At 36.1% G+C, this 27030-nt stretch overlaps 1 protein-coding gene across 1 annotated transcript in view; it reads left to right on the top strand.

Moving 5' to 3' along the window:
* Positions 1-27030, top strand: part of LOC148944136 (serine/threonine-protein kinase mos-like) — a 246452-nt gene that overhangs the window by 188960 nt on the left and 30462 nt on the right. The window contains exon 4 of the mRNA XM_089099838.1: positions 10964-11119. Coding sequence (XP_088955964.1) covers positions 10964-11119 — 156 coding nt within the window. The remainder of the gene's footprint in view (positions 1-10963; positions 11120-27030) is intronic.

Raw genomic sequence — 27030 nt, 5'->3', positions numbered from 1 at the left:
ATAAACCTTATATGCCCACAGGGCATAACTTACAACCATTGCGCTGAGGGCTCTGAGGGGGTTATCATCCTAAAAGACCTAATTTCCAGAACTTTCAACTACGTTGCAAATAATGGATATCTCAAAACTTTGATTGGATGCGTTTGGGAAAATGGTGGGCATGAGAGGGGCGTTAGTTGCCCTCCAATCCCTTTCAACTATTAAAAAAGGCACTAGCCCATTCAATTTCCAATTGAATGAGCCCTTTTGAAGTTTCTACGACGACGCTTTCAATAAAAGCCTTATATGCCCCCGGGGCATAACTTACAATCCTTGCCCTGAGGGCTGTGGGGGGAGGGGTTGTCATCCTTAAACAACTCATTTCCGAAACTTTCAACTACGTTGAATAAAACGACTATCTAAAAATTTTGATTGGATGTGTTTTGGGAAAAGGTGGGCGTGAGAGGGGGGTTAGTTGCCCTCAAAAATCACTTTCGACTATTCAAAAGGGCGCTATCCCTTTTAATTTCCAATCGAATGAGCCCTTTTTCAAGTTTAAACGACAAAGATTTCAATAAAAACCTTATATGCCCCCAGGACATAACTTATAACCCTTGCCTTGAAGACTATGGGAGAGTGTCCTGCTCAAAGGTATATTTCCTGAACTTTAAACTGCGTGGAACAAAATGGCTATCTCAATATTTTGATTGGATGTGCTTGGGGAAATGGTGGGCGTAGAAGGGGTGTTAGTTGCCTTTCAATCACCTTCGACTATTATAAAGGGTAATAGTAATTTCGATTTCCAACAGAATGACCCGTTTGTGAATCTGGCTCAATGTGACTATGTATAAAAACCTTATTTCGCCAACGACATAACGCACAACCCTTACCAGGCCGTCTGTGGGGGGGTCATCCTCAAAAAACCAATTTCCAGAACTTAAAACTAGGTTAAATAAAACGGCTATCTCAAAATATTTATTGGGTGTGTTTGGGGAAAAGGTGGGCGTGAGAGGGGGGTTAGTTGCTCTAATCACTTTCGACTATTAAAAAGGGCACTAGCCCTTTTAATTTCCAATTGAATGTACCTTTTTTAAAGTTTCTACGATAACACCTTCTATAAAAACCTTTTATGCCCCCAGAGCATAACTTACAACCTAGGCCCTGAAGGATTAGGGGGATCGTCCTCCTTAAAGAACTAAATTCGCTCTGGAAATCAACTACGCTGAGCAAAATAGCTATCTCAAAATTTTGATTGGATGTTTTTCGGGAAATGTTTGGTGCGGAATGGGTGTTAGTTGCCTTCCAATCACTTTCGACTATTAAAAAGGGCACAAGCTACTCTAATTTCCAATTGAATGAGCACTTTTTGGAGTTTCTACGACAACTTCTTTGGTACGAAGTGCCCTGCTCTAAAGGAAAAAATAATAAATAATAAATTGTGCCAACATCGTTCTTATATCCCCCCAGGGCATAACTTAAAACCCTTGCTTTGAGGGTTGTGGGGGAGTGTCCTCCTCAATAACATATTTTCTATTTGGAAATAAATTACCCTGAACAAAATGGCTATCTCAAAATTTTGATTGGATGTGTTTGGGGGAATGAGGGGCGGGGGGGGGGGCTAGTTTCTCTCCTATCATTTTCGACTATTAAAAATATCACTAGTCACTCCAATTTCCAATCGAATGAGCCCTTTTCAAAGTTTTTACGACAATTCCTTCGATACGAAGTGCCCTGGTCCAAGACCACGAAAAAGAAAAAACAAATAATACATTGTACCAACATCGTTCTTTACTTAGGCAGCGCTATTGCGCTGCCTACAATTGCTCAAAGATCAGAAAATAAAAACTCCAGGGATCAACAAAACTCCCCTGAGCCCGGGGACAAGTGTTCTAAGTTATGCCCCTGGATCATATAGGGTTTTTCTCTATAAGGGGAGGTCTTATAAACTTTAGAGGTGGCTCATTTGATTGGAAGTTGAAAATTCTAGTTACCTTTTTTGAGTCAAAATAGAGCGCACGGCATCTAAACCCCTTCCCCCCTCCCACGCACACACGCCCTCTTTTCCCCAGATGCATCCAGATGATCAAAATTTTTGGGTTGTTAGTTTCTTAGAAATAGTCCAACGATCAGATAACAAAAACATCGGGGTCAACATCAACCCCTTCTTAAAAGCTCTGGGGAAGAGTTGTAACTTATGTCATGGGGGTACATAAAGTTCTTATGGATGAATTGGTCGTAAAAACATCGGAGCTCAGGGGAAAACCTCGGAATGGTCATACGGCTCCAATGTTTTATTAATTATTATTATTTTTTCCCCAGAGACACTTCATATGGACGGGGTCGTCGTATAAACTGCAGAAGGTGCTCATTGGATTGGAAATCGGAAGTTCTAATGCCCTTTTTTAGAGTCAAAAGTTATCGGAGGGCAACTAATCCCCTCCCACGCCCTTTAAAGTTCTAGTTAACTTTTTAATAGTCAAAAGGGATCGGAGGGTAACTAGCCCCTCCCCACCGTTTTTTTCCCAAATACGTACATCCGATATAAATTTTGAGATCACCATTTTGTTAAAAATAGTTCAAAAATCATATAACAAAAACTCCAGGGTCGACACAACCCCCAAGGCACGTTGGCAAGCGTTATAACTTATGCCCTGGGGGCGTATATGGTTCTTATGAAAGGGATGCTCCTTTAAACTTCAGAGAGACCTTATTTGATTGGAAATTGAAAATTCTAGTTTACATTTAAGAGTCAAAAGATATCGGAGGCCAACTAGCCCACCCCCATGCTTTTTTTCCCAAATACATCGGATAAAAATTTTAAGACAGCCATTTTGTTAAAAAAAAAAGTTCCAAGATCATGTAACAAAACTCCGGGGGCCGAAAAACCATTTCATGGTCCGGGGGAAGGCGTTGTAAGTTATGCCGTGGGGGTATATATTTTTCTTACAGAAGGGATGATCGTATGAAATTCAGAGGTGGCTCATTTGATTGAAAATTGAAAGTTCTAGTTCAATGTTTAAGAGTCAAAAGAGATCGGAGGGCAACTATAACCCCCCATACACACACACCCTTTTCTCCCAGAACCCATTAGATAAAAATTTCGAGACATCCATTTTGTTAATAGAATTCAAAAATTAGAAAACCTATGGGAATCAATTTCCCCAAAAATCTTGCAGAAACGGAGCGCTAAAAACGCTTGCGCCTAGAAGCGCCAAAGCTTTAAATCCAGCTCTGAGTGAAACAAAATCTTGAGCTGATGAGCTTTCACCAATTAATATCATTATATTTCAAACATTCCTTTTAATTTTATTAGTTCTTGTCGGAACTGTTAATTTATTTTGGAATAAACAATTATTTAGAAATAGGGAATTTTGAAAAGGTTGAAAATTTGGCAATCAAAAACGAACAGACTTTAATTAAATAAAAAACTTTTCGAAATATTCGAAAGAAAATTAAAGGCCATATTAAACGTAAGATCAGAAGAAATAGAAACCTACAATAACTCAAATTCAAAACGACCCAAAATTACTATTAAAGAATAAATGAAACCCAAAACGAACAGAAATTAAATAGATAATCATAGCAAAAATACATAAAACAGGTAGTACTATAAATGAACAAATAAATCTTAAAATGACCAAAGCTTAAGTTGAATATACAAATCACGCTTAAAATGAACAAAAATACTTTGCTATTGAAGTATAAATGAAACCCAAAAGGAGCAAAAATTAAATAAACAATCATAGCGAAAAAAACTACAATAGGTACTAATATAAATGAGAAAATGAAATATATAAATAAGTATGAAAATCAAGCTTAAAACGAAAAAGAATATTTTTCTTTTGAAGTATAAATGAAACTTAAAACGAACAGAAATTAAATAAACAATCAGTGCAAACAAACATACAATAGATATTTATGTAAATGATTCAATAAATCTTAAACAGAGTGAAACTTAAATTGAATATGCAAATCAAGCTTGAAACGAAAAATAATCTCTAAAAACAAGAGTTTGGGGTTTTGCATCCTTCTCTCACTGTAAAAGTCTAAAACCTACTGCGTCATTGGCACTTTATTGAAAACGAATTATATTACATATTTAGTCTTTTGTACATATTACAACGTTGAAAAAAAACATAAAAATTACAATAAAATTAGATTTCGAATTGATGAGCTTTTAGCAATAGTATCATTATATATCAAATATTTAGTTTAATTTTATTAGTTCTTTCCAAGACTCTTCAAGACAAATTTATTTTCACTACAAAAAAGAGTTTAGATACTGCCCCCTTCTCTAACTGTAAAAGTCTAAAGCCTGCTACATCATTTCGGCTTCACTGAAAACGAATTATATTACAACTATTTTCTATTCAGTTATTGCAGCATTGAATATGAAAATAAAAGTACAGTGAAATAAAATCTTGAACAGATGAACAGAAGTTAATTAAATAAGAAACTTTCCGAAAAAGAAGTTTTCGAAAGAAAATTAAAGGCCATATTAAATTTGAGATCAGAAGAAATAGTAACCCACAATAACTCAAATTCAAAACGACCCGAAATTACTATAAAAGAATAAATGAAACCCAAAACGAACAGAAATTAAATAAACAATCATAGCAAAAAAACATAAAGCAGGTAGTCCTATAAATGAATAAATAAACCTTAAAATGACCAAAGCTTAAGTTGAATATACAAATCACGCTTAAAATGAACAAAAATACTTTGCTATTGAAGTATAGATAAAACCCAAAAGGAACAAAAATTAAATAAACAATCATAGCGAAAAAACCTACCACAGGTACTAATATAAATGAGTAAATGAAATATATAAATGAGTATGAAAATCAAGCTTAAAAAGAAAAAGAATATTTTGCTTTTGAAGTATAAATGAAACTTAAAACGAACAGAAATTAAATAAACAATCAATGCAAACAAACATACATTAGATATTTATGTAAATGAATCAATAAATCTTAAACAGAATGAAACTTAAATTGAATATGCAAATCAAGCTTGAAACGAACAAAAATCTCTACAAACAAGAGTTTGGGTTTTTGCCTCCTTCTAACACTGTAAAAGTCTAAAACCTACTGCGTCATTGGCACTTTACTGAAAAAGAATTATGTTACAAATATAGTCTCTTGTACATACTACAACGTAGAAAAAAACATAAAAATTGCAATAAAATTATATTTTAAATTGATGAGCTTTTAGCAATAGTATCATTATATATCAAATATTTAGTTTAATTTTATTAGTTCTTTCCAAGACTGTTCAAGACAAATTTATTTTCACTACAAAAAAGAGTTTGGATACTACCCCTTTCTCTAACTGTAAAAGTCTAAAGCCTGCTACATCATTTGGGCTTCACTGAAAACGAATTATATTATAAATATTTTCTTCTCCAGTTATTGCAGCATTGAATATGAAAATAAAACTACAGAGAAATAAAATCTTGAACTGATGGCTTTTCAAAAATTAGTAGCATTATATATCAAACATTCAGTATGATTTCATTTGTACTTTTCAAGACTGTTCAAGACACATCTAGTTTTCAGTAAAGCGTCAATTACACTGTAGGTTTTACACTTTTACAGTGAGAGAAGGAGGTAAAACCCAAACCCTTTTTTGTAGAGATTTTTGTTCGTTTCAAACTTGATTTGCATATTCAATGTGCAATAAAAATGTTAAAATTATTAGTTAGAAACATTGGAAAAAATACTAAAACATCATAAATAATATGGTGGATATTAGAGTAGTAAAACAAATTGAACAAGATTGTTTTTTACTACTACCACCACAATGAGTTCAAAAGGTTTTACGCTTGAACTTTTTTTGTATTTTCATCTATTTTATAACCCATCAAAGATACAAAGCATGACGATGGAGTATAATAAAAAGAAAGAAAATGAAAAAAAAAACCACACGTACAAAAACAGGAGCAAATACGTGCATATTAAAACTGAATAAACCAAACAATTCAGAAAATTAGGCCACTCCAAGGGTTGTAAACCTCTTTAAATGTATCATAAAAATAAATAATACAAAATAAAAAAAATAATAGTAACCCAGCAAAAAAAAAATAATAAGAAAAAGGAAACTAGCATTAAAACAAAAAATTATTCCAAGGGTGGTTCGACGGACAATCTGTAAGCTTGGAAAAATCCTATCTGGATCATCAAGAGGATCCGACAAGCTGTATCTCTCCCGCAGTCTACCATTCCTAGTTCAAGGAGGAGCCTTAAATATTTCAAATAGGCCCTTCTGATTTCTATTTTATCCGACTGGTTAAAAATGTCCCATAAAGGAACCAGGTATAGAACACTAGGGAGAGAAACAGCATTATATACTTTTGCAAGGTGGCGTTTACCAAGATTCAGCTTTGATCCAACTGCACCAGCATACGCATTACGGATCTTACGTGCCGTTCGGTGAATAAGTAATTTCCGAGTTGAATTTAGGGATGTACCAATAGGTAAACCAAGGTACACAAGCTTCTTCAGTGGTACAACATCAGAATCACCCAAATTTACTCTATCAGGTTTCAGAACGGCTAAAATTAAATAATAGCACTTGAGACTTAGCCGCATTTAAAGAAAGGCCAATCTCATTATAATTCTTAGCAATCTCCTTACAGTTTTTTTTTTTCAAACTAAACACAGCCCTACTTCGGTTAAGAACGTCATCCGCATAACATAAAACAGACAAACTAACACTGTTCAATCTACAGCAAGGTGATAAACCCCCTTGGGCTCTTAGGGTCGCGTTATTATAAATAGAAGGAGAGGTAATGGTTCCTTGTTTAATTCCAATATTCACGCGGAGTTCGGAAGAAGGAAGCGAGGATCCAATCTTTAAACGTACACGGAGGTGTCTATATAAACAATAAAGAGGTCAAACTACATCCACAGATGCCCCCCCCCTTTTAATAACTCATGCATAGCCTGAGAATGAATTGGAGAACCGAAAGCATTACTAATATCATATGCGCCAATAGCCAAAGGACTATCTGACCTTTCAGCATCCTTTAATATTGTACATAAACTCCTTAAAGCGTGGTAGCAACCAAGACGCGGTTGTAACCCAAATTGAAAAGGAGTCATGACACACTGTTGATGAATATGTCAATAATCAACAACTCAAAAATCTTTGAAAACTAGAAACTGTAATGGGCCTTGAGACGAACATTGAGAAAGCGGTTTCCTTTTTTCTAAACCGGAGTTACAACACCAACACATAAGCAATCGGGCACAACTCCTACTGTAAAAACTATCTGGAACAGTAAAGTGATTAAATAAAAAAGAGGTTTTTTTTGAATGAAATTAAGGAGCGATATTAAAACTTAAAACTAACAGAAATTATTCCGTATATGAAAAGGGCTGTCCCCTCCTCAACACCTCACTCTTTACGCTAAAATTTTTTATTGTTTTAAAAAATACAGTTTTGAGAAAGAGTCTAACTTTAGCGTAAAGAGTGAGACCTTGAGGAGGGGACAGCCTCTTTCATATACGGTATAATTTCTGTTGGTTTTAAGTTTTAATGTCGCTCCTTACTTTCAGTTAAAAAAAAATGTTTTTTTATTTAATTTTTGAACGTTTTTAAATTAGTGCAGGTTTTGATTTTGGCTCACCGTATATGAATAATTAAAACAAAACTTGCGTATTGATTTTACTTTTATTTGGTTAAATGGCTTCTTCGAAAGTTGTTTAATTTTATTTAGAACGTTTTTATTAGTAATCAATATACGTAACTTACGAATTAAACGTAACGAACTTCTATATTAATATATTTTTAATACGTATATTATGGGATTTGCCCCCTAGTCAATACCTTGCTTTTTACACCACAGTTCGAATTTTGTTCCAATTTTATAAAAATGATCCCTTAATCACAAAGGTCATTAATTAGAATAAATAGCTCTTATGAAAGTACTAAAAAATCGTTGGCGTAAAGAGCGAGGTATTGACTAGGGGGCGAACCCAGATCATATACGTAATAATTTCTGTTCGCTTAAGTGTTGATGTTGCTTCTTACTGTCAGTTGAAAAACTTGTTTTTTTATATTTAATTTCTGATCGTTTTTTAAATAATGCTGGGATATCCTGCGCCCCCTTCGTAGCAGTGTCCCTTCCCCCATGAAAGCTCCCTCCATGAAAAGATCCTCCCACGTAAAACCAAAGAACCCCAACCCCACTCCTCACTACCAGAAAAAATCCATCCTGAAAACGTCTGTATACTTCCCAATAACCAATACTATATGTAAACATTGGGTAAAGTTCATAACTTTCAGCTTTTCCTCTGGGGACTGTGGGGGATTAAGTCATCCTAAAAGACATAGCTATTATATTTTCGACCATGCTGAACAAAATGGCTATCTCAAAATTTTGATTGGGTGGCTTTGGGAAAAAATGAGCCTGGGAGGGGGCCTAGTTGTCCTCCATTTTCTTGTTCACTTAAAAGGGCACTAGAACGTTTAATTTCCGTTAGAATGAGCCCTCCCGCGATATTCTAGGACCACTGGGTCAATACGATCACCCCTGGGGGAAAAAAACAAACAAACAAAAAAAAAACAAATAAACGCGCATCCGTGATCTTTCTTCTGGCAAAAATTACAAAATTCCCCATTTTTGCAAATAGGAGCTTGAAACCTTTACAGTAGGGTTCTCTGATACGCTGAATCTGATGGTGTGATTTTCATTAAGGCTTTATATCTTTTAGGGGGTGTCTCCCCCTTTTTTTCGAAAATAAGGCAAATTTTCTAAGGGGCGTAACTTTTGATGGGTAGTGCTAAACTTGATTAAACTTATATATTTAAAATCAGCATAAAAATTTAATTCTTTTGATGTATCTATTGGTTTCATAATTCCGTTTTTTAGAGTTTCGCTTACTATTGAGCCGGGTCCCTCCTTACTTACAGTTCGTTACCACGAACTGTTTGATACCCTCAAAAAAGGAATCGCTGGCAAACTCAAAATGGCGTACACAAATCCCATCCGACCCACAAGAAAACTTCTTTTTAAGCTTTGGTATAACCTCTTTAATCCAACGATTACCTGCTCAGATCTAGCTCAATTGCTCCAAATACTCTTAATTTTATCATCAAATTTTTTTGCCTGCGCAATATCTGTGGCTTTAAATTGGGCAGAAAAATTAGCCACTCATTCATAATTAGACGTATCTAAAGCCCTAGAATCAGGAGATCGACCGGGGCGAGACTTCCAAAGCAAATTTGGATCGTCAGCGATTTTTGTAGCCAATTCAGCTTTGATATTGGAAACATGATCACGGAGCGCTTTGAAAAACTTTCCTTTGTATAAATATGGACGGCATTTACAACATCAACTCTAGGTCTATCACACTCTTTCCATATACGCAACCATACTTTAGCCTGGGAACAAGTACTAACTAAAATTGGATTTCAAGACCAACCATATTTTTCCGTTTCCGAGATTTGCGAAGAGGTTCAGCTGCATGATCAGCACATCTAATAGCATAAATAATTTGTTCACAGTATAGATTAAGCTGTAAGCGAAGCTCAACTCATCCATAACTGCAGGAGAAGATTGAAGGAGGTGGTAGGGAACTTTTATTTCAGTCAAAATACCATCACAAACTTTCCGGCAAAATGCTACGTCGGTAAAATCCCAACATTTCCTGACAGACCATTTAGAACTTAGGGAGGCCCTTGGAAAACTAGATACTGGAGTACTCGCGATAATAGAAATGTGATCACTACACAAAAAATCATTCAAAACTGAAACTGCATGCAAAGGCTCGCCGGGGAACAGAGCATGATCGTTGTTTGAAGTAGTGTTAGCAACGGATATAAAGGTAAAACTGATTTTTCGGGAGCACCTGGAACACATTAGGCAACATCTTCTTTAAAATTTGAGCTCGGGGGCAACGATCATTTGATGAATTACAGTTGAAATCGCCAATAATGAGCCAACGTGGGAATAGAGCAGTTGTTTTAAGTATTTAGCTAACTTCCGACATACGTTATTAAACCTCATTTCTGAGGCCTGATCGCATTAATTAGTGGGTAAATAAACATTCACAATTGCGAAACTATTGCAACTAATGGCAAGAAAGCGATCTTCTGAACGTAAACATTCATATTTCTTGCTCAAGGCAGCCAGCCCTCCGCTAGGCCCTTTCTTTTTTGAAGAGAAGCAGGGAATATCAAAGTAGAATTAGCAAGAGATATTTGTAATAGGTTTTTGCGATGTGGTAGTAAAAAGTGTTCCTGTATGCACGCTATGGCATATTTTTCAACCATTTTTTCAAGCAAGGCAAGTTTATTCAGGACGCCACCAGTTATGTTCCAAGATAACACCCATACAGAACTGTGGTTAGTTACCATTTCTATGAATCTGCTGGGATTCTATTTGCTTTCAGTTTTTGGGACAGCTGAAAGAGTAACAGCTGTGTTTTCTAGATTGGCATGATACACAATAAAGACTATTAGTACAAGGGGATTCTTTGGTATGTCCGTGTCCAGTTTGCGCACAGTGTCCACATATCTGTGGACACTATCTGTGGAAGTTTCCACATATCTGTTGAAATTATTCCATCGCAGAGGTATTATGCTTGCTCATTGACAAGTATAGATATCAATGCAAAGGCATAAAACAGTCTAATATCAATTTTTCTCCGCAAATAAAATCTTATTACGAAAAAGATATATTTTCAATATTTTACATTACCGACGGAAGAAAGTCCAACATCAGGTTCAAATAGCTCACCTCGAGAATGGAAAATATGATACTCTACATCTGAGATAGCTGGCATAGTTATTTGCTTTTACGTCTTTGGTGTGTAGGTGGGTATATATAAGTAGGTGGGTTTCTTATAAGCGGGTTTTCTAAAGAGTCGCAAACTATATGCAATGAAAGGATTGAACCCACAAATTAATACATTTTTTCCATAATGTATGTTCTAATAGTTTTATTATTTTAAACTAATATGAAATTATGAATTTTTAGCCTCGAGGTACTGTTGCCTACTGTGCGCCTGAAATTTTTCGCGGTCTGAAGCCAACAGACCGTAGTGACATCTATTCTTTTGGAATTTTACTTTGGCAATTAAAAGCAAGAAAATGGCCGTATCAAGGTGTATTGAAAGAACGGATAATTTATATGGTAAGCTACTAAACCATTTAAGTATAATTTTTGTTGCTAAGAGTTTATTTCTGTTCTAAGTGTAACTGCATGGTTTCCCAGGCATTCAAAGACGTTTCTTCTTGCTAATTAAATAAAAAAAACAGGTTTTTTAAACTGAAAGTAAAGAGCGACATTAAAACTTAAAATTAACATAATTCTTTCCGTATATAGAAGGGACTGCCCACTCCTCAACGCCTCGCCATTTACGCTAAAGTTTGACTCTTTCACAAAACTATTTTGTAAAACAATAAGAAACTTTAGCGTAAAGAGCAAGGCGTTGAGGAGGGGACAGCCCCTTTCATATACGGAATATTTTCTTTTCGTTTTAAGTTTTAATGTCGCTCCTTACTTTCAGTTTAAAAAATTTGTTGTTGTTTTTTTAATTTCTGATCGTTTTTTAGTTAATGCAGCTTTTATTTGCATAAAAATTTTACTTTTCTTTTGCTAAATGGATGTCTTTACAAATTAACTTGCGTAACTAACTTCTATATTGGTATATTTTTCTTCTGGCAAAAAATACAAAGTTGCAGATTTTTGCAGATATGAGCTTGAAACCTATGTAATGGGGTATTCTGATACGCTGAATCTGACGGTGTGATTTTCATTAAAATTCTTTCACTTTTAGGGGATGTTTCCCCCTTCTTTAAAAAATCGAGTAAATTTTCTCAGGCTCGTAGCCTTTGATGAGTAATACTAAACTTAATAAAATTTATATATTTAGAATCAGCATTATAAACACATTCTTTTGATACATTTATTGACATCAAAAGTCCGTTTTTAAAAGTTTCGATTACTATTGAGCCGTATCGCTTGTTTTTTCATTGTCTTTTTTATTACGTATATGTTATTACGTATATGAGGGGGCTCTCCCCTTAGTCAATACCACGCCTTTGAAGCTAAAAGTTAAAAAAAATTTTTATTCACAAACCCCTGAAACACCATGGCCTTTTAATTAGAATAGATAGCTCTTTTGAAAGCACTAAAAAAAAACTGTAGCGTAAAGAGCGAGGTATTGACTTGGGGGAGAACCCCCTCACATACGTTATAATTTCTGTTCGTTTTAAGTTCTAATATTCCTTCTTACATTTCAGTTGAAAAAACCTGTTTTTTTTTATTTAATTTCGGATCGTTTTTTAAATAATGCTTGGAAATCCGGCGCCCCCTTCATAGAAATGCCCCTTACCCCAAAGAAACATCCTCCACGGAAATATTCTCCAGATTATCCCCCTCCTCTAGCCCCCCCCTCCAGAAAAAATCCTTCCTGAAAATGGTTGTATACTTCCCAATAACCAATAAATAATGCTGGCAAGTCCGGCGCCCCCTTCATGGCAATTTCCCTTCCCCCATGAAAACTTCCTTCATGAACAGATCCTCCAATATAACCCACGACCCACCCATCCCTCCCAAAAACAGAAAAAAAAACTACTGAAAAAGTATTTATACATACCAATAAACAATAATAAAATTTAAAAATTGGTAAAGTTCATAACTAATAGCCCTCCCTCTGGGAACTTCGGGGGATTAAGTCATCCTAAAAGACATAGTTATCATATTTTCGACCATCCTGAACAAAATGGCTATCTCAAAATTTTGATCGGGTGACTATGGGAAAAAAATGAGCGTGGGAGGGGGTCTAGTTGCCCTCCGTTTTTGGTCACTTAAAAAGGGCACTAGAGCTTTTAATTTCCGTTCCAATGAGCCCCCCTACGATATTCTAGGACCACTGGGTCGATACGATTACCCCTGGGGAAAAAAAACAAACAAAAAACAAACCAACAAATAAACAGGCATCCGTGATCTTTCTTCTGTCAAAAAATGTAAAATTTCACATTTTTGTAGAAAGGAGCTTTAAACCTCTAAAGTAGGGTTCCCTGATGCGCTGAATATGATGGCGGGATTTTCATTAAGGTTCTATAACTTTTAGGGGGTCTTTTCCCCTTTTTTTGAAAATAAACCAAATTTTCCCAGGCGCGTAACTTTTGATGGGTAGCACTAAACTTGATGAAAATTTTTGTATTTGAAATCAGCATTGAAATCTGATTCTTTTGATATATCTATTCGTATCAAAAACCCGTTTTCTAGAGTTTCGGTTACCATTGAGCCGGGTCGCTCCTTACTTACAGTTCGTTACCACGAACTGTTTGATATTTTTATAATATATAATTTATCCTTATTGTGGGCTTCATTTCCTCATATATTTTGGGCTTCACTCCCAAAAATATTTATTTATAATTCCCATTTCATATATCACGGCACATTTCTATTGCCTTGTTGTTGTTACAGCCACGGTGACCAACTCTCATTTCAATCAATTAATTGAGCCAAGATCCGTAATAAAATAGTAAATGTCGATTGCTTGATTCTGGAGTAGTGGTCCCCTATACAAGCCCGTATCCAGGGGAGGTGGGGAGTTTGAACCCCCCCCCCCCTAAATGTTTGCCTGACTAGTAAAAACGTAACAAAAATGAATAAACAATTTGTTTTGCATTTTTAAGTTTTTTTTGTGTACCCCCCTCCCCCGAAAAAAAAATCATTCTTTAAAACATCCCTGAAAAAAAATCCTGGATACGGCCCTGCCCCTCTATATATACGTATTATGCACTCTATATTTCTTTGAGTCTGTTTGTGAAACTGTTATGACTCATTTCTGAGTCGTGTGTTACTCAGGTCTTCTCTTTTCCTGGACTTCGTAAATAAAACACCATTTTTTACAACGGCGGACTTTTCGCGCTCCTAGCAGCCATAAACGGGGAGAGTCGGGTACGTTGGGACACGGTTCCGTTGAGACACGTTTACTTTTGACAGAAAACTTCAAGCTAAAAATCTGCCGCTACTCACACCTCAACCGCCATCTCTTTGACAATCTGTGGATGTAGTATAGTGTTCGCATGTGCAACTTTCTATCACAAAATTTAGGTAAGAGTTTTTATGTGGTTTTTGAAAAATATATTTGCTTTGCGAAATTCTACGGTACTCTTAGGTAAGCAGTTTCTAGAAAATTGCTTATAGCCCATTAGATAGAAAAACTTATGAGCTTTTCGATGGTGTAAATCTTGTTGTGTTCTTCTGTCATCTAGTGTCTGATCTAGATAGCCATTTTGTTCAGCGTAGTTGATTTCCACATACAAAATACGTTTTTGAGGAGGACACTCCCCAACAACCCTCAGGGTTGTTATATTCTGAGGTATATAAGGTTTTTATAGAAGGCGTTGTCATAGAAACTTCAAAAGGGGATCATTTGATTGGAAATTCAAAGGGCTAGTGCCTTTTTTAATAGTTGAATGTGATTGGAGGGCAACTAGCCCCCCCACGTCCATCATTCACCCAAACACATCCAATCAAAATTTTGAGATAGCCATTTTGTTCAGCGTGGTTGATTTCCAGCTAGAAAATATATTTTTGAGGAGGACACTCCCCCACAAACCTCAGGATAAGGGTTTTAAGTTATGCCCAGGGGGCATATAATGTTTTTATAGAAGGCGTTGTCGTAGAAACTTCAAAAAAAGCTGATTCGATTTGAAATTCAACAGGCTAGTGCGCTTTTTAATAGTCGAAAGTGATTGGAGGGCAACTAGCCCCCCCCCCACGCACATCATTCCCCCAACCCGCTCTATCACATATATGGGGTGGTACCTTTGTTCAATATAGCTGTCTTAAAAATGAGATATATGCTTTTGAGGAGGATACTCTACCTCAACCCTCAGGGCAAGGGTTTCAAGCTATGCCCTAGGGGCTAATAAAATTTTTATAGTAAAATCAATCACAAAAACTTCATAAAAGGGCTCATTCTATTTGAAATTCAAAGGGCTAGTGCCCTTTTTAATACTCGAAAGTGATTGGAGGGCAACTAGTCCCCCCACGCCCATCATTGCCCCAAATACATCAATCAAAATTTTGAGATAGCCATTTTGTTCAGTGTTCATTTTGATCCCCCCACGCCCATCATTCCCCCAAATACATCCAATCAATATTTTGAGATAATCATTTTGTTCAGCGTAATTGATTTTCAGATAGAACATATTATTTTTTGGAATAAACTCTCTCACATCCCTCAGGGCCGGGGTTTTAATTTGGGGCCTGGTGGCCTATAAGGTTTTTATAGAAGGCGTTATTGTAGAAACATCAAAACAGATTCATTTAATTGGAAATTAAAAGGGCTAGTACCCTTTTTAATAATCGAAAGTGATTGGAGGGGAACTAGACCCTCCCCCACGCCCATAATTCCCCCAAACACATCCAATTAAAATTTTGAGATAGCCATTGTTCAGTATACTTGATTTCCAGATGGAAAATAAATTTTTGAGGAGGACACTCCCCAACAACCCTCAGGGCAAGGGTTTTAAGTTATATCCAGGGGTATATAAGGTTTTATAGAAGGCGTTGTCATAGAAACTTCAAAAGGGTCTAATTTTATTGGAAATTCAAAGAGCTAGTGCCCTTTTTAATAGTTGGAAGTGATTGGAGGGCAACTAGCCCCCCCCCCCCCCGCCCTTCATTCCCCCAAGAAAATCCAATGAAAATTTTGAGATAGCCATTTTGTTCAGCGTAGTTGATTTACCGATAGAAAATATGTTTTGAGGAGGATACTCCACCACAGCCCTCAGGGCAAGGGTTTTAAGTTATGCCCTGGGGCATATAAGGTTTTTATAGAAGACTTTGTTGTAGAAACTTCATAAAAGGGCCTCATTCTATTTGAAATTCAAAGGGCTAGTGCCCTTTTTAATACTCGAAAGTGATTGGAGGGCAACTAGTCCCCCCACGCCCATCATTCCCCCAAATACATCAATCAAAATTTTGAGATAGCCATTTTGTTCAGTGTTCATTTTGTTCCCCCCACGCCCATCATTCCCCCAAATACATCCAATCAGTATTTTGAGATAATCATTTTGTTCAGCGTAGTTGATTGCAAGGTAGAAAATATTTTTTTGAGGAGGAAATCCCCCCACAACCCTCAGGGCAAGGGCTTTAAGATATGCCCAGGGGGCATATAAGGTTTTTATAGAATGCGTTGTCATAGGAACTTCAAAACAGGCTCAATCGATTGAAAATTCAAAGGGCTAGTTCCATTCTTAATAGTCGAAAATGATTGGAGGGGAACTAGCCCCTCCCCCACGCATCATTCTCCCAAACACATCCAATTAAAATTTTGAGATAGCCATTTTGTTCAGCGTAGTTGAATTCTAGATAGAAAATTCGTTTTTGAGGAGGAAAATCCCCCACAACCATAAAGGCAAGGATTTGAAGTTACATCCTGTGGTATATAAGGTTTTATAGAAGGCGTTGTCATAGAAACTTCAAAAGGGTCTAATTTTATTGGAAATTCAAAGAGCTAGTGCCCTTTTTAATAGTTGGAAGTGATTGGAGGGCAACTAACCCCCCCCCCCTACGCCCATCATTACCCAAAACACATCCAATAAAAATTTTGAGATAGCCATTTTGTTCAGCGTAGTTGATTTACAGATAGAAAATATGTTTTTGAGGAGGATACTCCACCAGAGCCCTAAGGGCAAGGGTTTTAAGTTATACCCTGGGGGCATATAAGGTTTTTATAGAATAAGTTGTCGTAGAAACTTCATAAAAGGGCCTCATTCTATTTGAAATTCAAAGGGCTAGGGCCCTTTTTAATAGTCGAAAGTGATTGGAGGACAACTAACCCCCCTCTCACGCCCACCTTTTTCCCAAACACATCCAATCAAAATTTTGAGATAGCTATTTTATTCAACGCCGTTTTATGTTCTGGAAATTAGGTCTTTGAGAATGACACCCCCCCCCCCCACAGCCCTTAGTGTAAGGGTTGTAAGTTATACCCTATTGGTATATATGGTTTTTGTAGAACGCGTTGTCGTTCTACCCTCAGGGCAAGGGTTTTAAGTTTTGCCCAGGGGGCATATAATGTTTTTATAGAAGGCGTTGTCATAGAAACTTAAAAAAAAAGCGCATTCGGTTGGAAATTCAAAGGGCTAGTTCCCTTTTTAATTGTCCAATGTGAGTGGAGCGCACCTAACGCCCCCCCCCCCACGTCAATCATTCCCCCAAATAAGTCGCAAAGAAAATTTTGGATAGGCGTTTCGTTCAGCGGAGCTGATTTCAAGATACATCACAGGTTTCTGACAATGATACTTTATCAAATCCTTAAGGCCCAGGTTGTTAAGTTATGTCCTGGGGGCCTATAAGGTTTTTATAGAATACGTTGTCGTAGAAACTTCAGAAAAGAGCTCATTCGATTTAAAATTCAAAGGGCTAGTGCCCTTTTAATAGTCGATAGTGATTAGTAATATCTTTTGTTGTTGTTGTTGTTTAGACCAGGGCACTTCGTATCGAAGGAGTTGTCATGGGAACTTCGAAAGGGGCTCATTCGATTGAAAATAGGAAGGGCTGATGCCCTTTTTTAATAGTCGAAAGTGATTAGAGGGCTACTAATCCCCCTTCCACTCCCACCCTCCCATTTGCCGATTATGTTTAAAAACTAAATGTTCCCTCGAGATTAAATCAAAATGCACTGGGATAATGCTAATTCCCAATAAGGCATCTCAGCAGTATCCCAAGAACGACTGAGGGTATTATGTTCAAACTTTCGAGGCTACTTCTGCTCTTAAAATTTAACCAGATCTAAATAGTGTAAGTGTATCAAAGCTATCTAAGAAAGTAAACAGATTTTTTTGCGAATGGTATCAAGTTTTCCATTTCAGGTCAACTAGAGGAGGTATGAAACTAAGTTAAACAGTGCTATTTGTGTCCAGATTTTTATAATGGTGTACGTTGTTAAAAATTGCTGAAAATTTTTCTCCAGCATATAAATAGCAGGCCAAACTATAAAGTCTTAAAAAACAAAGATTTAAAGTGTTATTTTCTTTTTCCCTGAAAAGACTATGTCAATATAAAACGAACAGAAATTAATTAAAAAAACTTTTTCCACAAAAAAAGTTTTTCGAAGAAAAGTAAAGAACTCCATTTAAAAAAAAATAATCAAAAATAAAATAAAATAATCTACCAAGCTCGAAACTACCACAAATCAGCATTGATAAATAAATGAAACCCAAAACGAATAGAAATTAAAATAAATAACTGAGTCAAACTCAAAACGAGCAGAAATTAACATAAGTTGGGCACAAAACCCCTATGCATTCCCAAGGCCAGAACAAAATTTGCACTTTACTGAAAAAAATATAAATTTTTTTACTTTTATAACTTTAATAAATCAAATAACTTTAACATTTTGATTACTAAATGTCAGTATATGTATATTAAACTGACAATGCACATTCACGGAAGGGATAGTTGTTTAACTTCAGAAGAGGCTCAGTCTTTCTCCCTGAAAAAGACTATGTCAATATAAAACGAACAGAAATTAATCAAAAAGACTTTTGCACAAAATAAGTTTTTCAAAAAAAAGTAAAGAACTCCATTAAACCAAAAATGAACAAAAGTAGAATCAAATAATTTACCAAGCATACAACTACCACAAATCAGTATCAATAAATAAATGAAACCCAAAAACAAACTGAAATTACAATAAGTCAGACTCAAAATGAACAGAAATTAATCTGAGTAGGGTTCTAAGCCCTATGCTTTCTAAAAGCCAGAATATAATTTGTACTTTACTGAAAAAAATTATTTTAAACGTTTTCACCTATATCTATAAGAAAACAAAAATTAATTAAGATTTTAAGGAATAAATATCAGCAAATGTATATTAAATTTACAATGAACATTTTTTTCAGTAAATTCGTTTGAATTTTTACAGTAAAGTACAAATTATCCGGATTTGTGGATGTACGTATACGAATGGTCATTTGGGACAACATACAGATTGGACAGAGCAGACAGAAGTATTTGAGATCTTGAGTGATCTGGCGCTGAGAGGTCGCAGCACATGTGCCTGGCGAGGATAACACGATGATATGCATAAGCACACTGCTTAAAAAATTTAGCAACCTTTATTGTTATAGGGGAGAATCTTCCTGTATTCATTAAGCACTTTTAAATTGCTTCTTACTGTTATTTGTCAATTTTGGGAGAGACCTGTGCTAATCACTGTGAAGAAATATGGATCATCAACAACTATGAGCCGGAAAATTTTGGGGCCCAGAGAGTTTGCTTAGCCCCCCCCCCTCCCCTCTTAATTCAGAATAAAATGACGCCATTGTTTGCAACTCTATTCCAGAATATTTGAACCACCTGATTTTGAATGTCGATGCATCCATCAAGAAGTAATCAACATTAGGAGAATCTTCAGTGAGGCAAACCTCCAGCCTGACATCAACATGTTGCTGGTCTCAAGCCTACCAGCTACCACTGAAAGACATCTATACAAAATTATTTTTGAATTCCTAAGACATAATAATATCTGCGAGTAGATCACATAGATGGTAGCAAGATTTATTCCTAACCCATCATCACCTTCAGATTGAAAATCATCCTGAAGCCAAAAGGAGACCGAAGTGGACTTCAGAAGGCTTGGCATTCCAAGAAGAAGACAGTGAAAATAAAAATCAATTAATTTAAGTTTCTCTGTCTGTTTTTTTATTTATTGTAGCTAGCTTATTAAAAGCATCTTGTGCTAAAATTACTTTAAAATTACACTTAGTCACTTTACTTGGATACCCTGTACTACATGCTGATTGCAATCTGTTCACAGATTTGCCTCGATCTTTGAATTAACTCTACATATTCAATGGCTTTTTTTGTAGATGGCCCTGTTTCGCGGATTGAATTTTAAAATTTCGCTGGAAATTTTTTGGGAACGTTTCTTTGTTTCTTTCATTCTAATTGTTACGATGACTTAACATGAGAAAATATTTTATTTGAGCTTTTGTATTCTAGTCATTAACTAGGGTCAAATTCCTTTGGATTGAAGCTGTTCCGCCTATTTATCATTTACTGTTTATTTATTATTACTTATTTATGTACTATTTCTTATTTGCTGTTACTCATTCATAACTTATTTATTGTAAAGTTAAATTCTATTTATCTCAGTTCTGTTTATTTTTTAACTCAATGCATTCATTTCAAAATCTTGTACATTCTAGCCTTTTAGATGTTGTAATTGTTTTAACTTTTATGAATCTCAAAGCGGAGTTGTCGTATGATAAGCAGATGGACTTGTGAGAAAATGAAAAGATTTTTACCGAGTTTTTATTTTCCATCGTGAAGGGGGTTTCCCACGATGGAAGGGCGTCCTGCAAAATGGCTGGGTGTAACATATCTGATAATAATAATTGATTCTTGAATAACCCAAAATTAAAGTTGTTTAGTTTTTAACGGCTTAAACCTAAGAACTAAATGATATAGTATAAATTTAGAATTTCTTTGCTTTTAAGTGTAAATGGTACATAAATATAGTCATTAGTTTAGGAATTTAAAGATATTTAAAAAGGCAGACCAATATCTTCAAATTCCTAAACTGATGACTATATTTATGTACCATCTACACTTAAAAGCAAAGAAATTCTAAATTTATACTATATCAAATAATTCAGACGAGGTACAATTCAAATTCAGATTAATTCAGAATAGGAACGGTACAATTCAGATGAAAGGAGATAGGATAATAACAAAATAGATATGTTTAGATGAAGTCGATATATTTTTACAAGTTTTAAAAAAGTATTATTGTTAAACAAAATATTTTTGTTAAATTTAATATTTTCTTAATTGATCGTAACTTGTTTCTAGGGAAATTGTTTCGTTTCTAGGGAAATTGTGGTTTTTCTGTTTTTCCTTGATGCTGACCTACTGCACAAAGGTAGACCTTGCTTTCTTAATTTCACTTGAGACGAGGTATAGGCTCTTTAGCCAAACTTAGAGCCCACACCTGTCGATGTTCCAGGTGCAGGGTCTTTTTTAGAGGGATACAAAGCAAGCTTGTCACCCAAACTTGCAGTAACCTGGGATCAAGCCCGAAGCCTCGTAATTCTAGGCAAATATTAATCCACCGCACTATCACGAGCGTTAAGGGAAGACTTTTAACTGTTAGACCCATTCCAGCACATTTTTAATGTCAATAAAGAAAGCATTTTTTTTTCCTTCTACCATTTTTTTTCAAATCTTGAGAATTCGTTACCAATACCACGTAACTTTGACTGCTTTCTGGGGGAGAGTTTTTTATTCGAAAAGTTTACATTTTTACTATTAGAAAATTAGAGAAACTTTAATAAATAATCTTACGCTGCCTAATTGATCGTATTGCAAAATTACTCTATACCTTTATATTCCATTTTCACACGATCTCAGTTATAATCATAGCTGTAAGATGTAGGACAAAGAACTTAAATTGTACCAATCAGAGTGCTGGTGTTTTCACTCAAAATGACCAGAAATTACTGCTAAAAATTAAATGAAACCCAAAATAAACAGAAACTAAATATACAGTCATAGCAAACAAACATACAGCATGCACCATGTAAACGAATAGATAAATCTTAAAATGAGCAAAACTTAAATTGAGCATAAAAATCAAACTTAAAACAAAAAAAAACCTTTTGCTATGAAAGAAAAAGTAAAACCCAAAACGAGCAGTAATTAAATAAAAAATGATAGCAAGCTAACATAATACAAGTACTAATATGGATGAATGAATTAATCTTAAGATGAGTAAAACTTAAATTGAACATACAAATCATGTTTAAAATAAACAAACAACACGACAAACAAGAGTTTGGCTACTGCCCCCTCCCTAACTGTAAAAGCATAAGGAATATTGCGTCATTGGTGTCTTATTGAAAAAGAATTAAATTACAAATGTTGAGGTCCCACTCTTTGTTTCTTTTCTTTTCAGATAAATGACCTATTTTCTTTTCTGTAATTATATTTACCTACCAGATGATTTTCAATCGTAAGTTAAACTCTCGTCGTCGAAGCAACTATTTTTCAAGTGAAAATAAATTGAATAGATTATAAATCAGTATAAGTCATCACAAGGACGTGCTAAATTTCAAGTTATTGATTCAAAAATTGTGTGTAGGGCAAATTCAATTGAGGGACTCGGTATATCTGATTGGCCCGCGTCACACTAAGCCACACCCCAAGTGCCAAGATTCATTAAGTGTCCAAATATTGTTTTTTAGTCTGTATTGAGAGTCGACTTTGAGACCCCGTGTGGGGATTTATATGTGTTTTATGCCCTTTTGGAAGAATACAAGTAAGCTATATTCTACAGCCGTGTAAACTATTTTTCCAAGAACCCAGACAGGGTAGAAGAAGAGTTGCGAGATATCGTCAATTATGATATCAACAGAGGGGCCCGTTTACCTTCCAGGGAGATAGCTAGACATGTTAGTGGTGACCTAGGTTGGGCACTCTTTGCCTAGAGTGTTGCCGTTTGACCGTTCAACCACGTTACCATACCCTGGAGCAGGGTATACAGTAAAGAGGGTACTAACATACTTTATATTTACGGAACAGTAGTTGTAAGCGCGGGCATTCCATTACAATATTTGGCGCCAGTGAGGCTTCACCTCCAGTAAGTGTTGTAGCACCTTTTATCTGGTGGCTTACCACTATAACAGTCGTGGCAGTCGTGGCTTACCAGTAGAACAACAAACATTTTGCTTCTTACGTATTACAACATTGGAAATAAAATGAAAATTACAGTGAAATAATATTTGATGATCTTTCAGAAATTAATATCATTATATATCCATTACTCAGTTCAGTTTTACTAGTTCTGTCCATGACTGTTAAAGGCACATATAGCTTTCAGTAGAGCGCCTATGACGTAACAGGCTTTATACTTTTACCATTAGCGAAGGAGGCAGTAGCCAAACTCTTTTATGTAATGATTTTCGTTCGTTTAAACTTGATGTGAAAATCAAGGGCTGGTTACCCTCTGATCACTTTTGAACCTTAAAAAGGCCATCGACTTGAATCAGCCTTCTCCAAAATTTTTATCATTACATCTTCCATACAATTTTTTATCTTAACGATGTGTAACTAGCACGATTTATAGCCCTTTCCCCGAGGGCTGGAGGAGAGGAGGTTTTAATCCCAGAACCGTAGTTTTTTTACATTTAGACTATATTTAAAAAATGGGTTATCTAAAATTTTGATTCGAAACATTTGGAGAAAATAGGCCGTGGGGGTGGGGATAGTTGCCCTTCGGTCACTTCCGGCTTTTCAATAAAATTTTTGATTGAAAATAATACTGAGGGAGAATTGGAATTAAATCAAAATACACTACGTGCATGCAGATTGTCAAAAGGGCATATCTCAAGAACGGACTTGGGTATTAAGTTGGAAGTTTCAGAGAATACTTAAGGTGGAAGATCAATTGACAAAAACGTAATATGGTTATATATGTCACTACCAGCACTACTACTACTGACACTTTTACTAATACTATTACTACTACTAAACTACTCCAACTACTACTCCAAATGCAGTAACTTACAAGACTTAGAGCGTTAAGACAAAAAGGGTGTCAAAAGGGGGTCATAAGCGCACATCAGCAATATTTTTGAAACAGTTTAACGTGTCGAGGTGTCGAAAATTATTAAGTTGAGTCCTAATACTACTGCTGTGACTATTATCACAACTATATCTTAAGAATAAAAAAGTGAAATTTTAAAAGTATTTTTTGAGGGTAAGGTAATCTGAATCACCAGAAGCCAACTGTATGCAGGTTGTCAAAAGAGCTTATCAGCAATATCTTAGGTAAAGTTTCGTTTGTGAAATTAAAACTTACGGGGCTTGGTTTAGGGGATGTCGAACTAAACAAAAGACAATATTTGCATCATAATACTACTGCTTCTACTCCTATACCTTCTCAAGGCTAGAAAGTAATTTGCACTTTACTCAAAAAAATACAAATGAATTTACATTGTCGGTGTAATATGCATATCCTGATATTTATTCCTTAAAATCCTAATGATATTTTATTTATTAAGAGTATAAAAGTGAAAATATTTAAAATTTATATTTTTCAGTGAAGTGCAAATTACGTTTTGGCCTTGAGAAGGCATAGGAGTTGTATTTCCTACTCATATTAATTTTCACTCGTTTTGAGTTGAATCGGTTATTTATTGTGATTTTTGTTCGTTTTAGGTTTTATTTACATTTTGATGCTAATTTCTTGTAGTTTTACGCTAAGTAGATTATTTGATTCTATTTTTGCTCAGTTTTGGTTAAATGGAGTTCTTTACTTTTCTGTGAAAAACTTATTTTGTGGAAAAAGTTTTTTTTTATTTAATAACAATCTAAGATGTAAGAAATTAAGCCCTCGTCAGGATTTCAACCGTTAATAGTCAAAGTGGATTACAAAATGTTATTTATTTTTTCCCTCTTTACAGCCCTTTCCCCATGGGCTAGAGGAGGGGAGGTTTCAATCCCGGAACCATAGCTGTTTGACATTTGGACTATTTTGAAAAAACCTTGTTATCCTAAAATTTCGATAGGATGCATTTGGGGAAAAGAGGCCGCGGGGGTGGAGCTAGTTGCCCCAAAAAAGGAATTAAACTGTCAATTTCCAATCAAATAAGTTTCCTCCGATGTTTATATGACCACCACTTTCATAAAAACCTGATATGCTCCCGAGGCATGACTTTAAACCCTAACCCCGAGTTTGGGGATTTTGTCAACCCCAAAGGCATTCATATATGATCTTTAGACTGTTTTGAAAATAATAGGTATCTCAAAATTTAGATCATGCATAGATATCATCTGATTACTTTTTACTCTTATAAGGGATCTAAAAATTCAAATGTCTAGTCATTTGAGCCCCCTCGAAAGTTTATAAGACCCCCTCTTCCATAAAAACCTTATATGCTCCTGGGGAATAACTTACAGCCCTTTCCCCAGGCTATGGGAGTGAGGTTGTGTAGACCCTAGATTTTTTGTTATCTGATCTTTGAAATATTTTCATAAAATGGCTATCTGAGAATTTTGACCGGATGTATTTGGGAGTAAATAGAGTAAGGAGGGTAGTTGCCCTCCGATCACTTTTGGCTCTTTAAAAGGGAACTAGAAATTTGAATTTCCAATCAAATGAGCACCCTCTGAATTTTATACGACCACCTCTGGCATATAATACTTATATACCCCGGGCATATTTTACAACACTTGCCTCCGGGCTATGAGGATTTGTTTCGTAACCTTTGTTTTTCTTATCTGATCTTTCAACTATTTTGAAGAACGCCATCTATGTTATATACAGAGTTATTGTAGCTGAGTTTGCATCTTTGCCCTTAATGGGATAAAGCTTCTGCATTACTTTGAGGTTATTTCCATATTGATTTGTAAATTCTAATTATAGATTTTTAGTTGAGTAGTTTTTGAGGGACCTTCTATAATTCTTAATATAGGTCTTACTCTCTGGTTATTCTCACCAGCGCCATCTGTTTTTTCATATAGATTGGCACGCCATCTATTGTGCTATCTTCATATAGCACTATCTTTGTTGCCACCTGTGTATATGTTTCTTCTGAATAAGTAAAGTCCTGTTGACTGCGTGGATCACTTGGGATCAAGCAGAAGAGGGGAGAGAACCTGCCGGAAGCGCCGTATTGGTTCCTGCCGGTTAATTAGCCTTAAATTGCAGGGAACAGGTGATCAGGTCTCGACGCTTCCCTTGCTCCCGGTGATCTCTTACTCCTGATGTTTCCCTTGCTCCTGGTGTTGTTAGGGGGTTCGAACGCGTTCGACCAATAGGTCAATACGTTTTGTGATAGATATTTCTATAAGCTCCACGATTGTGGACTGTTTTCAAAAATTAGGTGGCATTGGTGCATCAAAAGACCAAGACAGCCCCCCTCTTGGATCTGGCGTGAATCTGGTGCATAGCCAATCCCCCCTCCCCGTACATCGCTGACCAGGATTAACCGGACTCTTCATGACGAAAGCAGCAACAGCGAAGTCTACCCGGAAGAAAACAGGAGTCAAACCTAAGTGGCTATTTGTGTCTTGCCACAAACATGTGACCTCAAACTCCGTGGAATGTAGCAAATGTAATGAATGGACTCACGCGTTTTGTGCAGGAATTAGACTCACAAAGAGTTATATTCCGGATCCTAAATGGACTTGTGTTGCGTGTTCTCCGAAAGGTGAACCAGAAGGAGTAACTCCTGCTATGACGAAGGACGTGCGGAAAACCAGGAGTGTGAAGAAAGCAGCGACGCAACCTTCATGCCAATCAATTATATCCACCGTTAATGATGCAGTAATGGACAATTTGAATTCTGAAAACCCGCGTCAACCCACATCTGGCGTAAAAACTCAAACTAAGGTAACTACTTTCTCAAATTGTTCAGCATTTGAAAATGGACGAGAAAAGCAGTCCGAAAAATTCGAAACTAGCCCAGCAGTAACGAGGTGCTCTCTCTCCGAGACGCTAGTACCATCTACTGAGGAAAATTGAATCACAGCGCTTGACCTTCACGGACTTGATAGACGGCAGCACACGAAATTAACAAAAGCAAATCAGACGATAAATGTCTTTCCTGTCAGTGATTCAAATTTTGATTCGAGTTTTTCCCGTTTCTGGGAGAAAGAAATACTACGGCCGTCGACCCTGTTCGTGGAAAGTGATAGAAAGGAAACTGAAAAAGCTTACCTTGCCCACTCTAATACGTTTGAATGTCCAAGAGCCTCCCCTCTGGCAGCAAGTTCGATATTGTGGATGACGCAGGAACAACGCCCTACGAGGTTCTACAGGCCCGTTCAAGGAAACCGGCCTTAGCGGACGAAAACCATCTTTTATCGTCCGTCATTCACCACCCACCAAAGTTCGATACTCAACTTGCGGAACCGCCTTTCAAAAACGGTGTCCCGGTCATAGCAAGCTTCAACTGCTCTAGTCTTAATATTGATACCTCCGTTCGTAACCCAGAAGACTCTCTGGAATTTGCAATGATTAACGCTCTTACAGGAAGAATTGAGCAGCAGAATCAGACAATTCT

This window comes from Artemia sp. Qi Xiang Cuo, chromosome 14, assembly GCF_049724085.1.
Source record: "Artemia sp. Qi Xiang Cuo chromosome 14, ASM4972408v1, whole genome shotgun sequence".
In the NCBI taxonomy this organism is placed as follows: Eukaryota; Metazoa; Arthropoda; class Branchiopoda; order Anostraca; family Artemiidae; genus Artemia; species Artemia sp. Qi Xiang Cuo.
The sequence above is the reverse complement of the archived record's forward strand: the minus strand, read 5'-3'. Positions and strand labels throughout refer to the sequence as shown.